Source organism: Ochlerotatus camptorhynchus, unplaced genomic scaffold (genome assembly GCF_037179485.1).
Source record: "Ochlerotatus camptorhynchus isolate MF236.1 unplaced genomic scaffold, CSIRO-AGI_Acam_v1.1 ptg000008l, whole genome shotgun sequence".
Taxonomy (NCBI): Eukaryota; Metazoa; Arthropoda; class Insecta; order Diptera; family Culicidae; genus Ochlerotatus; species Ochlerotatus camptorhynchus.
The window spans coordinates 2,882,330-2,895,200 of NW_027040500.1; the positions used below are offsets into that span (position 1 = coordinate 2,882,330).

Below are 12,871 nucleotides of genomic sequence, written 5' to 3' on the forward strand. Positions count from 1 at the left end.
AGCGCAATAACATCATGGATTTAAGATACATAGGTAGAGTAAATGACGGCCTCGGCAATACCATTACCTATTATCCCGGAGACGAACCAGCGTTCGGCTGAAAGTCTCCTTAATAAAGATAACTAACTAACTAACTAATTACCTATTATCGTAAACATCTGTAATGATGTTTGAGTAATTTAATATGCATAGTTTAGCCCAAGAGTTTGTATTTCAAGCTGGATAAATCCAGACTATGCTTTGAAGCCGTCATTTGATTTGGCAGGCAGAGACTTTTTTCGGAGACCAACATAAATTTGTCAATTTCATTGAATGAATGAACACGATCTCTTAGTGTTGCTTTAAATAAATTCATTTGCATAGCCTTTTCCTTGAAACTAATCATAAGTGCTGCTCATTTTAAGTTGTCAATAATTGTACAGCTCTTTGGCATATACAGTCAACTCTTCCCTACTAAATATTCTGTAATTCGATATTTTCCCTAAATCGACGGTTTTTAAAGTCTCTTTATTTTTTTTTAGCATTACTCTCTTCCCAATTCGATATTTCACTAACTCGCTGCCTTCTTTACCGTATGCGTGATAATGTATGCACCATCGTACACCATCCCGTTTCACCTGTATGGTTTTCTTTGCATGCACGTAACCTATAGCTCATACCGTTTTTTTTTCCTCTGTTCGGGACATAAAACTACTGCGACCAGTAATTTGATCTATTGTAGTATATCCCGTGTCCTTAGTTTAGTGCATGTCGTATTACTCCATCACTATTGAGAAATGATGAAGTATTCGGTTTTGATACAGTTGTCATTCTTGCCTTCATCGCAAGGAATCGATTCTAACTGAAAGGTTCCGCTATTTATACCTTTCGGAGTTGGAACAACCTCCAAAGGCGCGCCCCTTTGTCAGTCAAAATTGGATTCCTTAACAACAAAAACAAGCTATGACACCGATAATGACCATGTATCAGAACCCTAGTCTTAACCACTTCAAACTAGGGAACAACGATTAGAAGATTAGGAATCACATAGGTGAAGACTAACTAACTCATTTTTTCCTTGTTTCAAGATCATCCTCGGTCCAGGCAACCCGAGGACTTATCACTATCAACAAGGCATAAAAAGTAACAAGGACTAAGATGTGTTCCTTTGATTACTGAAAAATCCTGTTCCCCTAGTTTGAAGAAGTTAGGACTAGGAATCGGTGGTAGATCTTACATCCCGTAACGTACCACGAAAAGGTGATCTACCCACGTTACGGGGCTAGCTCATACCGTAGTAGGCTGTGTATTAAAGAAAATGATTTATTTAGTTTGACAGTTGCACCATGACGAAGTGGCAGCGTATTCGTGATTTGTCCCACGCGTAAATCTCGCAAAAAGACATATCAATCGCCGTGGGAGTGTCCCGGTGGACCGTCAAAAGGGTTTTATACCGAGAAAAGAAAAGACAACTATCCGCGAAGGTGGCCACAGGTCGTCCGAGGTCAGCTCGGGTTCCGAGGGTTATCGCTGCTATCAAAAGGAATATTCGGGTGAATCCCAGTGCGTTCAATAAGGAAAATGGCAAAGGATCACGGGATCAGTGACAGAGGAAGATCGTAAAGGAAGATTGCGTGGCGAAGTCGAGGGCACGGAAAAAAACTCACATGATTACCTACCGCATCCGGGAGCTACGAGTCGAACGATGCAAGAAAATCTTGAACTTCCTTAAGCGAAAAAATCCGGCAATCCTGTTCACCGACGAGAGCATGTTTACCGTCGATCCCGTATCAAATTCCAGAACCGACCGGTATATTAGTTCTCTTCCGGTAAAAAAACGTGGCCGACGAGCACAAGAACGTGTATCTGTGCAAGCATCCTGCTAGCGTTATGGTGTTTGGATTGGTGGCTTCCGATGGCAAAAAAAATGGACCCGGTGTTCATTCCAGAAGGCGACAAGGTCAACACGGAGGTCTACATCGGAATTTTAAGTAAGTATGTTCTTCCGTGGATCAAAGAACAGTACGGTCCGAAGCCAAATGTTGTATTTCAACAAGATGGGGCTCCGTGCCATACCTCGAACCGCACTCAGAAGTGGTTGCAGGAACATCTTCCGTTCTGGGCGAAGGATATGTGGCCCCCATCCAGCCTCGATCTTAATCCGCTGGATTACTCAATATGGCGCGTCATGAAGGCCAAGGCCTGTTCTAAACGCCACCCGAGTACAGCAAGCCTCAGACAAACATTGACTCGTACCTGCAGAGAAATGGATCCAGACTACATTATTTGAACCTGCCGTGCATTCCGAAAGCGTGTGGATGCCGTAATTGCAGCAAGTGGAAACTCGATCGATGATTAACATAGTTTAAGACTCTGAGAAACATCCCCCATCATGAATAAATAAAAAAAAACTCGGAAACGAAATTTTTGAGATTTTTTTAAATTTTTACCTTGCTCAATGGTGCAAACATTATTACGCATACGGTATTCGAAGTTAATCAAAATCCCAATTTTGCCTCCTTATGTCGATCTCGTATTATTTTGTTCCGATAATTTTAGATAAAGCCGTAGCATTATAATTAATCATAGTGATTCAAAATAAAGCTTAATTGTAATCTACTGTAAAGTATTGAACACGATAATGTTACGAATACATAAAACACTGAATATTATTCAACCAAATCACAGTCAAATAGATAATCAAATAATTGATTAATCAATTTTTTTTTCTGGTGTTCAGGAAACCACTACCTGCCCAAGTCGATGGACCCTTAAATATCGAGTAAGGCAGAGTTGATTTTACTTTAAAAAGTAAGGTTGCCTAAAAGAAGCAGGTTGCTGACAATAGATACGAAATTTAAAACTTTTTTGAAACGTCATACAACAATGTTTCACACTTTGTGTTGTTGTTTTTGGGATAGTTAAATAACTGTGTCAATCGATTAGATCATACCATTCCTAGATCTTGTTCATTTTGATCTAACCACTTAGCTAGCTGCGCCTACCTGTCAGGTATTTGATTATTTGGTTCTACATCAACAGACTGGGTTTAGTCCTAATGATGGATTAAGCAATACTAGGAAATACAATATAGTTAAGAAGTAACAAGTTGCAAAGGCCGTGAAGTCCAACTTAATTCCTAATTCTTAAAAATGTATTACGGCATCCCTCGCGTGCCAAGTAAAAATCAAATAAGGAAGCAACACGATTGAAAATGCTTTGTAGCCCATTGATAGCACCATGCGAACTATAGTTTGTACGACAAAAAGGTATCCTCAACATTGCGTTTTTACGGAGTGCTCGTGATTGAACGTTAACGTCGATTTGTTGTTGAATAGAAGGACAATCGATTTTGCCCTGTAGAATGTCTGCCACAAACAGGGCCCTCTTCGACTCCACAAAGGATCCAGGTAAATTAACTGGCACCGACTTTCGTAGCTTGGAAGGCGATGAGGATCCCTCCAAGGTAATCGTTGAAGGGCAAACCAGATTAATCGTCGTTGAATAGACTCTACTCTTTGTACACTGTTTTGGTAATTGGGATTCCATACAGGGCAGCAGTATTCTAACACCGACCGGACGAGGGAGCAGTAAAGCGACTTCAAACAGTGAAACTTTTAGCTATCCTGAAAATAAAGCCGAGCGTTCTGGATGCCTTGTCGATCACGTACGAGATATGCTGGCTGTATGTGAGTTGACAGGTGGGGCCTCATAGCCTAGTCAGTAAAGGCACGTTATTACCAAGCCGGAGGCGGCGGGTTCGATTCCCGGTTCGATCGAGACAATCTTTAGGGTTGGAAATTTTCTCGACATCCCTGGGCATATAGAGTATAATTGTGCCTGCCACATAATATACAAATTCATGCATTGGTATTGGCATCGAAAGCTCTCAATTAATAACTGTGGAAGTGCATTTAGAACATTAAGTTGAGAGCACGCAATAAGCAACTTGTCGAAGGCGTGTAGATGACATCTATTTGCATATGGTCTGTCATACTCTCCGTAATGTACGAGGTGAGACACAGAAGGTTGGAAGTAGTCGACCACCCTGCCATGAAACCATGCTGGTCTTTGCTCAAGTGCTGCTTGAAGTGAGAGACTAATGGTTCCATAACGACCAACTCGAACAGCTTAGATATCGCACACAACGATGTGATGCCGCGATAGTTGTTTCTTTTGCATCCCTTTTTATTATTATAGGGGAAATGGCTCTAATGTTGGCCTATGGATCTAAGATTGGGCCCATCGGTAAAAACCTGCTATTTATCAATTTTATCTAGATGAACGCGTCATTGGGACGGTACTAATGGATATTTTTGGTTGCCATTGGAAATTTAGTCGATTGCTGAATTTATGTATGGGCCCAAATTAGGGACATTTAGGCCGACATTACATTCATTTCCTCTATGTATAATAATATATAATATAACCTTTCCAGGATTAGTAGAACAAATCTCACTGGGCCTTAATCACGAATAGTAAAAATATAATAATGATAATAGGCTGTACATAAACACTAAGAAATTTTAATCTATGCCTATACAATGCATCATAGATGCAGAGCAGATGTTCCGATCAGTGCTGAGATTTGTCATTGTCACTGACAGACTTTCGCGCGATATTGACTAAATTGTTCGTCACATAGTCACTGACAGACTTGATCCTCAAAAAAACCTTCGTCAAAATCTCATTCATTTTTTCGTCAATGACAAAGATTCGCCAGGTAACAAAAAGTGTAATTTAGTACATTCTGTGTCACATTATTGTTATCCAAGTAGCTCAGGACGTAGATACTTATTCACTAAAATGGATCCATGTAATTGTTTTGCTCAAGTCATTTAATTTCGTTAAAAATTTAGCTAATAAATAAATCTGCACATGTTCGTCACTGACAGAATTGGCATTGACAATTGACATGGTTTGCCTTGACTATGACTGCTAGCTCCAATGAGTGACCAAATCAGAATTGTCAATATCACCGTGTACTGTCGAGATTTTGCAGCACTGGTTCCGATGTTTCGCTTTCCATGTTACAGAAAAGCAAAATTAGCATATGAATATCATTTTGAGCCAATGTTTATTAATTAAGGTAAGCTACAGTCGAAATCATCCTCAGATTAAATCCCGATCACAAATGCCAGGCTGGTACCATAATAGGGACACACCATAATAGGAAAGTAAAGTCATGACAAATGTGTTTTGTCAAAAATTCATGTGAAACATTTAACTACAGTGCCCTCCCGTTTTAGCAACACTATTTGGTTTCTCTACTTGCATAAGCCGCCTAAAGTATTGTCTTGTTTCGTAGCTGTGCTTTTACCGACGGAGCTAAGCAAGGTCCGTTCATACACACATTAATGTGTTTGCCGAGATTTCAACAGCCGAGCAGTTCTTCAATTTATTTTATTGCAATTACATTCAGTAAAACAATTGAATCAGCTAACAAATTACAGTGTTCCTATGTTCCTATGAAGATCTCAGCTAACAAACAGATATTCGCAAAGATGTCAACGAAAGTAAATGCCGACATGGGGATAGAAAGGATTGTTAGTAGGACACTTAAGAGAGATGCATGGAACTCTATGATGACTCCTCATAATTGACACGGGAGGGTTGGTATTCAATTAATAGGGAGAGTTCGCCATAAAATACGATAGTAGGGTTGTTCCGCCTAGCTAATTCGATTCTAAATCAGGTTCTGATCATTCTCCCAAAATTTAAACTCATGAAAAAATATTGGTTGCGATCTCATACTGCACTGGCCTCTTTGAATTACATGGGAAAAGCAAACAATTTTTTGTTCTCCTCGTTCAAGCCTTTCGCCATAATGGTTACGGAAATTTAACCAAGCTACAAATATTTCAAGTGAATGAGCCTGGGATTGAACCCACGATCTTCTGCTCTCTGAGCAGACACTTGGCGTACTTAACCATCGAACCCATCCGTATTTTTTATTTCCTCTGCTCTCTGGATTCTTTCAAAATCCCTACATTTCTTAACTTCCCTTTGTAAAAAAAAACATGCATTGTTTCACGATACACAATTATCAATGATTGGGCTTGCATTAGGATTAGATTAATACTAATATACATTTTCTAATAAACTTATGGACTTGAGACCCCCTCTCCCAGCGTGAATAATCGTCCATATAGTTTTTTTTTTAAATTTATATGAACCGCTGTTTCTGGCCCTCTATCATGAAACCAAGGTAATTATTGATATAATGGATTTCATATTTTTGCCAATTTAAGAATAATTTGAAATTCAGTAATGATTTTTTAATCATTAAATATTTTGAATTGGAATGCTCGATCTCTTAAAGATAATGAGCTATTTGACTTTTTGAGAGTTCATAACGTGAATATTGCCTGAAACGTTCTTTAAACCGGACCATAAGGTTAAAAGGGACGCAAATTATTTCATTTATCGAAATGACCGTTGATGGAGCCGGTGCCATCATTGTTCATAGACGTATCAACCATCAAATCCTTTCTTCATTTGAAACCACAGGTTTTGAAACTTTCGGAACACAATTTGGAAAACTTACGTCTATAGCTGCCTATTTGCCATTCCAATGCGTTGGCCAGCAACAGAATTTTCTCAAGGGTGACCTTCAGAAACTTACCCGTCATCGGTCTAAATTCTTCATTATTGGTGATTTTAATGCAAAATACCGCTTATGGAATAATGCTCAAATCAATCCCAATGGTAATATTCTGTTTGCTTCTGTTTTGTTCTGCAGGTTATTACACTATTCAATATCCAAATAGCCCAACATGCTTTTCTTCAGCAAGAAATCCGTTAACTATCGATTTAGCCTTAACTGATTCATGCCAACTTTGTAGCCATTTGGTTACCCACGCTGACTTCGGTTCTGACCATCTTCCAGTAACTTTTGAAATATCCCAAGAAATTATGTTTTCTAATCCCAACAGCTCTATTTTCAATTACCATAGAGCTTGGGAGCAATATTGAACATTTATGGAATATAACTTTGTTCCAAATATTCATTTGCAAACCAAAGATGATGTTAATTATACTCTTGAATCTCTGACTACGTCTATAGTTGAAGCAAGAGTTGCCCCAGAGGCAACAATATAAACAATCGATAGAACTCTTTCCGCACATCGAAGGTACGTGAGCAAATCGGAGATTCCCTGTTTGAATGGATGATGAGATACCCCTCACCATCCCTTCCCAACAGGGAAGTTTGGTAAAGGAGATGATCAACCCGATTCGTGCCTTCTTCAAAATTGATCTTTACTCGCTTGCTCGCTTTTACTCTCTATATACAATTTTCACACTGCCGTACTCTAACGGAACTATCAACTCTATACTTTCATCTCCTCATGTATCGTATAAAATGACCACTTTAAGTCTGATATCTGACGTTAAGCATCTCCAACTATGTAAATTAGCTAAATTAAAGTAATGATGTTGAAACATAGCCATAATGTTAAACTTTATTTCCTGAGAGTTTAAAGAGAATCAGACTTAAACAGAACTTTTGGCGACCATTTTTGTGTGTCTCATTTTTTTCGAATATGGTCGCGACAGATATGCATTTAAAATACTTATATACAGCATGAAGCATCTGCAATGCAAATATGAGGTTGATATACTACTAATTCTAATGCTTAGTGGTTACATGGGTGGCCTTTCATAAGCTTTTACAACAGCATTTCTAATCTGGAGAACAAACTGGCGAACGGCCATCCATCTTGAATATTTTTAAGGATTTTCTACCCGTTGTGGTTTTCCGACTCCGTCAGGTTTACCAACTCCTGCTGGTTTTCCAACTCCATCAGGCTTACCGCGATGATCCTTGCCTACACCATCGGGTTTTCCATGTTTACCTCCGGCTCCGCTTGGGTTTGCGACACCATTCGGACGGCCATCGTGTGCAAGGCAGACCACAATGCACAGAGTGGCGGAGGACACTAGCAGGCAGAAGTTTGTTCATTTTTGCGGCTGAAATTGACTGGAACTAATGTATTCGAAGCTGAAGAGGTAGCCTTTTATGCATGGAAATTTTTATGAATCTATATTTTTTTTCCAAACGGTTTAATTGAACTGATTTTAAGTTTCAATATCAAGCAATTTACTTCGCACTAGCAATCTACAGTCTACACATGCGTTTTGTAAAGTTTGAATGGTTGGAAACGTTATTTTAAACTGCTCTAATTCATTGTAACATAATGTTACTCTTATTTGAGCGATGAACTTAATAGTGCCATGTGTAATACCAAAAGACACTGTATGTATTAAGAAGTTTGAGCATTTTTGTGAATCTGTATAGTTGAAGCAGTCCTTCTTTTCAACAAACCTTTCTACAGTCAACTCTCCACATCTTGATATGTGGTAACTTTTCTGCATATGTCGATTGTTTTCTCAGTACACCTCTCTAGCCTTTATAGAGATGTGGAGAAACGATTGTGGTCTGGAGTAGAATTTCATCTAACAGCTGTTCACAATGTTCTGCTATCCCCAATCGAGCGTTCATTCCACTGACATGTAATTTCATAATTTTCTCCGTATCGCTTTTGTTGTTGCTCAACCGGTGCTCCGTTGGAAGTTTCCCTGACGAAAATCTCAAAGACACTCAGCTTCACCATCTCATGGCCGAAACAAGCAAACATACCGTTCTCTACAACAGCATAGTGAACATTCAGAAGCCCAGTTAGTCACCATTGTCGGTGGCTCCGTTATTTCCATAAATACGAACGCTTATGACTATACTGGTCACTAGGATGGAGCTTGGTCCAATGTAGTTTTTACAACCAGTGCAAATAGCATTGATGAAACGACTAGCTGTATACAACTACAACTGCCATGATGCAATATTTCGATTCAAAGTATGGCGTTAAAACTGAGGTTGGGATAGCTCCCACCTGGGACAAACCGACACGGCCAACAATAAGCTGCCCGAGTCATCGCGTGGTCTTTTTCTGGGCTTAGGGTTTGAAGTCCCACCGGCGACGACGACTACGCAATGCACACCACAACCGGTGATGGCGACGTGAGCGGAAAAGTTGAATGAATTCTCATGTCTCGTTTGCGTGTGCTGTGCTCCTTCGACAAGCGATGGTGGTACATATAACAACGCAGTCGATCGGTGCAGCAATCGGAAGAGAATCGAGAAAATTATGTGAAAAATCGTTGCATTAAGAAGACGCATCGCGAAGCTAAATCTCTCGTTTCTCATTCATCGTCGTCTTCGGTCGGGCGTCTTTCTTGGATATAGCACCGTACGGTCGCAACGGATAGCAATCTGAAATGTAGGTACCTACGTGACGGAAGGTTCGCGAGAAAAAAAAAACTATGGAAGTGTTATAGTCATCAACTTCAGACGATTTCTCAGTAGCAGCCAACCAGCCAGCGGTTTGGGTTTGAAGTTTGAGTCATGTAGTCATAATTAGTGAAAAAGGTGGTATGGCAGCATTTTCTATGAACCCTTGGTCGCATAGTATACACAACCATTCGCAAGTTTGAAAACGATTTGCTAAAAAAGGAGGTCGTAAGCGTTGTAACAATGTTTTGAAAATGTCGAATACCTACTACAATTATTTAGGGCAGTGTGACCTTCTAGCAACCCAAAAGCAGATATGCTAAGTGACACCAAACGTTTCTGCATCGGTTCGAATCCAAATTAAACAGAGGTTGTCTAGAAATTCTTCTTCTCGTCTTTGAGCGAGATATTGATTGCAAGACGCACCGGTTCAAATGATAGCAGAATGCACACCGCGGTGGTTGGAGATTAGTTTCACTAAATATAGAACTCTTCATCAACATTTCAAAAGGGCGAAACAAGCTCACACATGCAAACTAACGACATCATCAGGCAGATGAATGTTTCCTCTACCAGCTGGCATCGTTAATTTGCAGGAGTTATTTACGAGAAATCGGCAATTGAAGCCATTGTTGACAATGACTAATAAAATGTTGGCATCGAACTATTAATTTCTTGATACCGAGAACACCACAAAAATTCATCGATAGATTAATACAATGTCGATTCAAATTCAATAGATGTTTTCGTCTCAAAAATGTTTACCAGTAGGTAATTATCTCAGATGTGATAGTGACAATTCAGTTGTATACACCCAAAAATATATAATGTACACCAAGCAAAGCGAGCGGTCAATGTGCGTGAAGAATTCAAGTGTAAATTAAGATTAAGGAAGAAAGAAGAGAATAGAAAAAACCCCACAGGTTGGCTTGGCATTTTAGAGAAGAATTTACACAGCCGAAAAAACAACAGCAGAGTGATTTCATGTGAGAAGCATATTGTGAAAAAAAAAATATCAAAAACAGCGGATATCTTATTCTAATAAGAAATTTAGCCAAACATCATTCGCTACACTGATCACCAACAGCAGTAGCGGCAGCAGCACCTGTAATTGAGAAAATATCGTGTTGATTTAAGTGATGTTTGATTGCTAACATCGGATCAGACTTATTTTTTCATGTTTATTTTTATATCATCTCTTCTCCGTCCATCCATCGAACTGAAAAAAAAGTGCAGTGAAGGAAGTGAAGAAAAAATAGCAGATTGATTGCAGGGGTGATAACAAGGTGTGGTAAATCCGAATTGAAGAAGCAAATTGTGTTTTCCTACAATCATGTGAAGATAATGAAGAAGTTGAGTAGGCGACGAAGAATTACTCCTTGGAAAGCTGTCTGCTGTGAATAGTTTGAATAAAATTTCATCATCGTTTGCTTTTCACTGAACGCATTGGGCTGTCAAAGCAGCTTTATTTGATCATTCACTGTAATCCTATTCTGAGGTGGCCGCTCCTACCACCCCGTCGGACACTACCAAGCTATGGATATTATCATCGACGTAGAAGAAGTGCTCGTAGACGACTCATTCATTTGGTAAGTTTCGCTATGTTTTTATTTTATTCAATCCACTGTGGGACGAAATCAAAAAACGTTTTTGACGAAACTATTGAGTGTAGCATTTTGATGTCTTCTAGAATGTACTTCATTTTTTTTCAGTACTTAATTTGAGTAGTAAACATTTTTGCTTAAAAGATAAAAAATCTATTTTATGTCTTGTTAAAACTGATGAACATCTATGGAAATTGTCGATAAATTCATTTTTAGAAACTCTGTCGAAGACAAAAAATTCTATCTCTCAAGTGGACGAAGCAAACCGACATGAAAGACCTTAGCAAAAACAATAAAATTTCTGACCAAAGCACACTCATGACATCTGGCTCCGGGTTGACGGGAAATATTTAGCTAAGCCATGAACCCCCATGCAAAAGTTATGAATTGGTTCGTGTTTGATCTATTCTGGGCAAATTATTTTTATCTAGATTAAAAAATCCTATGTTTTTGACAGTTCGGATCACTGCACATTTAAATCGACCGTTTACGATTTTCGGGCATAAGTCAGAATTAAGTGTCATGTCGGTTTGTCGGTGGTAATAGGGTGAAAATGGAGTACAAACGGTAATACCCCCTTAAAAACGTTTTTTTACCATAATTTATTTTTTTATTTTTCCAGTTTTTAAATGTTCTACTAAGTTGTAAGTGCTTTAAAAACAAATTGCTATCTCTTTGTTTTAAAGAGATTTACGCCCGTTTTTATATTTTTAATACTATCTTGCAGATAAGCAGTTATTAGCAGCTAATCTCAACGTGATTTAGGTCAGCCACTTATACCCTACTGTTACACATACAATTGTCAAGTTTACATCCCCCTGTTCCCCACTGCTCTTTCAATGCGTATTGAAGTCCAAACAACTGTGCACAATTTGAACAAAAATCCAAATATTGTTCAAACTTTACCAAATTTTGAACTTAGATTGAAAATAGTACACAAAACAACTTTCTCTAAGACTGCAAACTGCATTTCCAAAGCACTTACAACTTTGTAGAACTTTAAAAAAATAGAAAAATTCAAACAAAAAAGTTATGCTAATGAACGTTTTTTTAAGGGGTTACTACCGTTTGTACTCCATTTTCACCCTATATCTTCGTCCACTTGAGAGATAGGAAATTTTCGTATTCGATAAGGTTTCTTAAAATGACTTCATCTACAATGTTTCCATAGATGTTCACTAATTTTAACAAGACATAAACAACATATTTTTTTGTATATCCATCTGTATATCCACCTGCTCGAAATCAGAATTTTTTACTTATCCTGCCCAAGTAACCATAGGCACGTTATTTCGCCTTTTTGGCTATATACAGCCACCCACAACGTTACGCCATATCACTCGGTCCGTGGCTGCTTGTCTCCAATTTCTTGACCGTCCCACACTTCCAAGATCCTGCTCCACTTGGTCTAATCACCTTGCTCGCTGTGCTCCTCTTCGTCTTGTACCGGCCGGATTCGAGGCAAACACCATTTTTGCGGGATTATTGCCCGGCGTTCTTAAAACGTGTCCCACCCATCCTACCCGTTCCGCAGCTTTTGTAACTTTCTGGATACAGGGTTCGCCATAGAGTTGCGCGTTCATCCTTCGCCTCCATACACCGTTCTCACATGCCCCGTAAAAGATGGTCCTAAGCACTCGTCGTTCGAAAACACCCAGTGCTTGCAGGTCCTCCTCGAGCATCGTCCACGTCTCGTGCCCGTAGAGGTCTTATCAGGGTCTTGTACATGATACATTTAGTACGGAGGTAAAGTTTACCCGACTTCAGGGTCTTGTGGAGTCCGTAGTAAGCACGACTTCCGACGTCACCAATGATCCGAGGTACACAAATTCATCCACCACCTCGAAATCATCTCCGTCGATTGTCACGCTTCTGCCTATGCGAGCCCTATCCCGCTCGGTTCCTCCAGCGAACAGCCTAATTTGGGCAAATACATACATTCAGCAATCGACTAAATTTTCAATAGCCTCCAAAAATATCCATAAGCTGCGTCCCAATG

General features: G+C 39.3%; 1 protein-coding gene across 2 annotated transcripts in view; it reads left to right on the forward strand.

The window, feature by feature from the left end:
* Positions 1 to 12,871, forward strand: part of ssp2 (short spindle 2) — a 54,970-nt gene that overhangs the window by 12,091 nt on the left and 30,008 nt on the right. The window contains exon 2 of one of the 2 annotated variants that reach the window (XM_065218383.1): positions 10,500 to 10,857. In XM_065218383.1, coding sequence (XP_065074455.1) covers positions 10,805 to 10,857 — 53 coding nt within the window. In that variant the 5' untranslated portion in view covers positions 10,500 to 10,804. The remainder of the gene's footprint in view (positions 1 to 10,499; positions 10,858 to 12,871) is intronic. The other variant, XM_065218387.1, reaches the window with a different exon arrangement.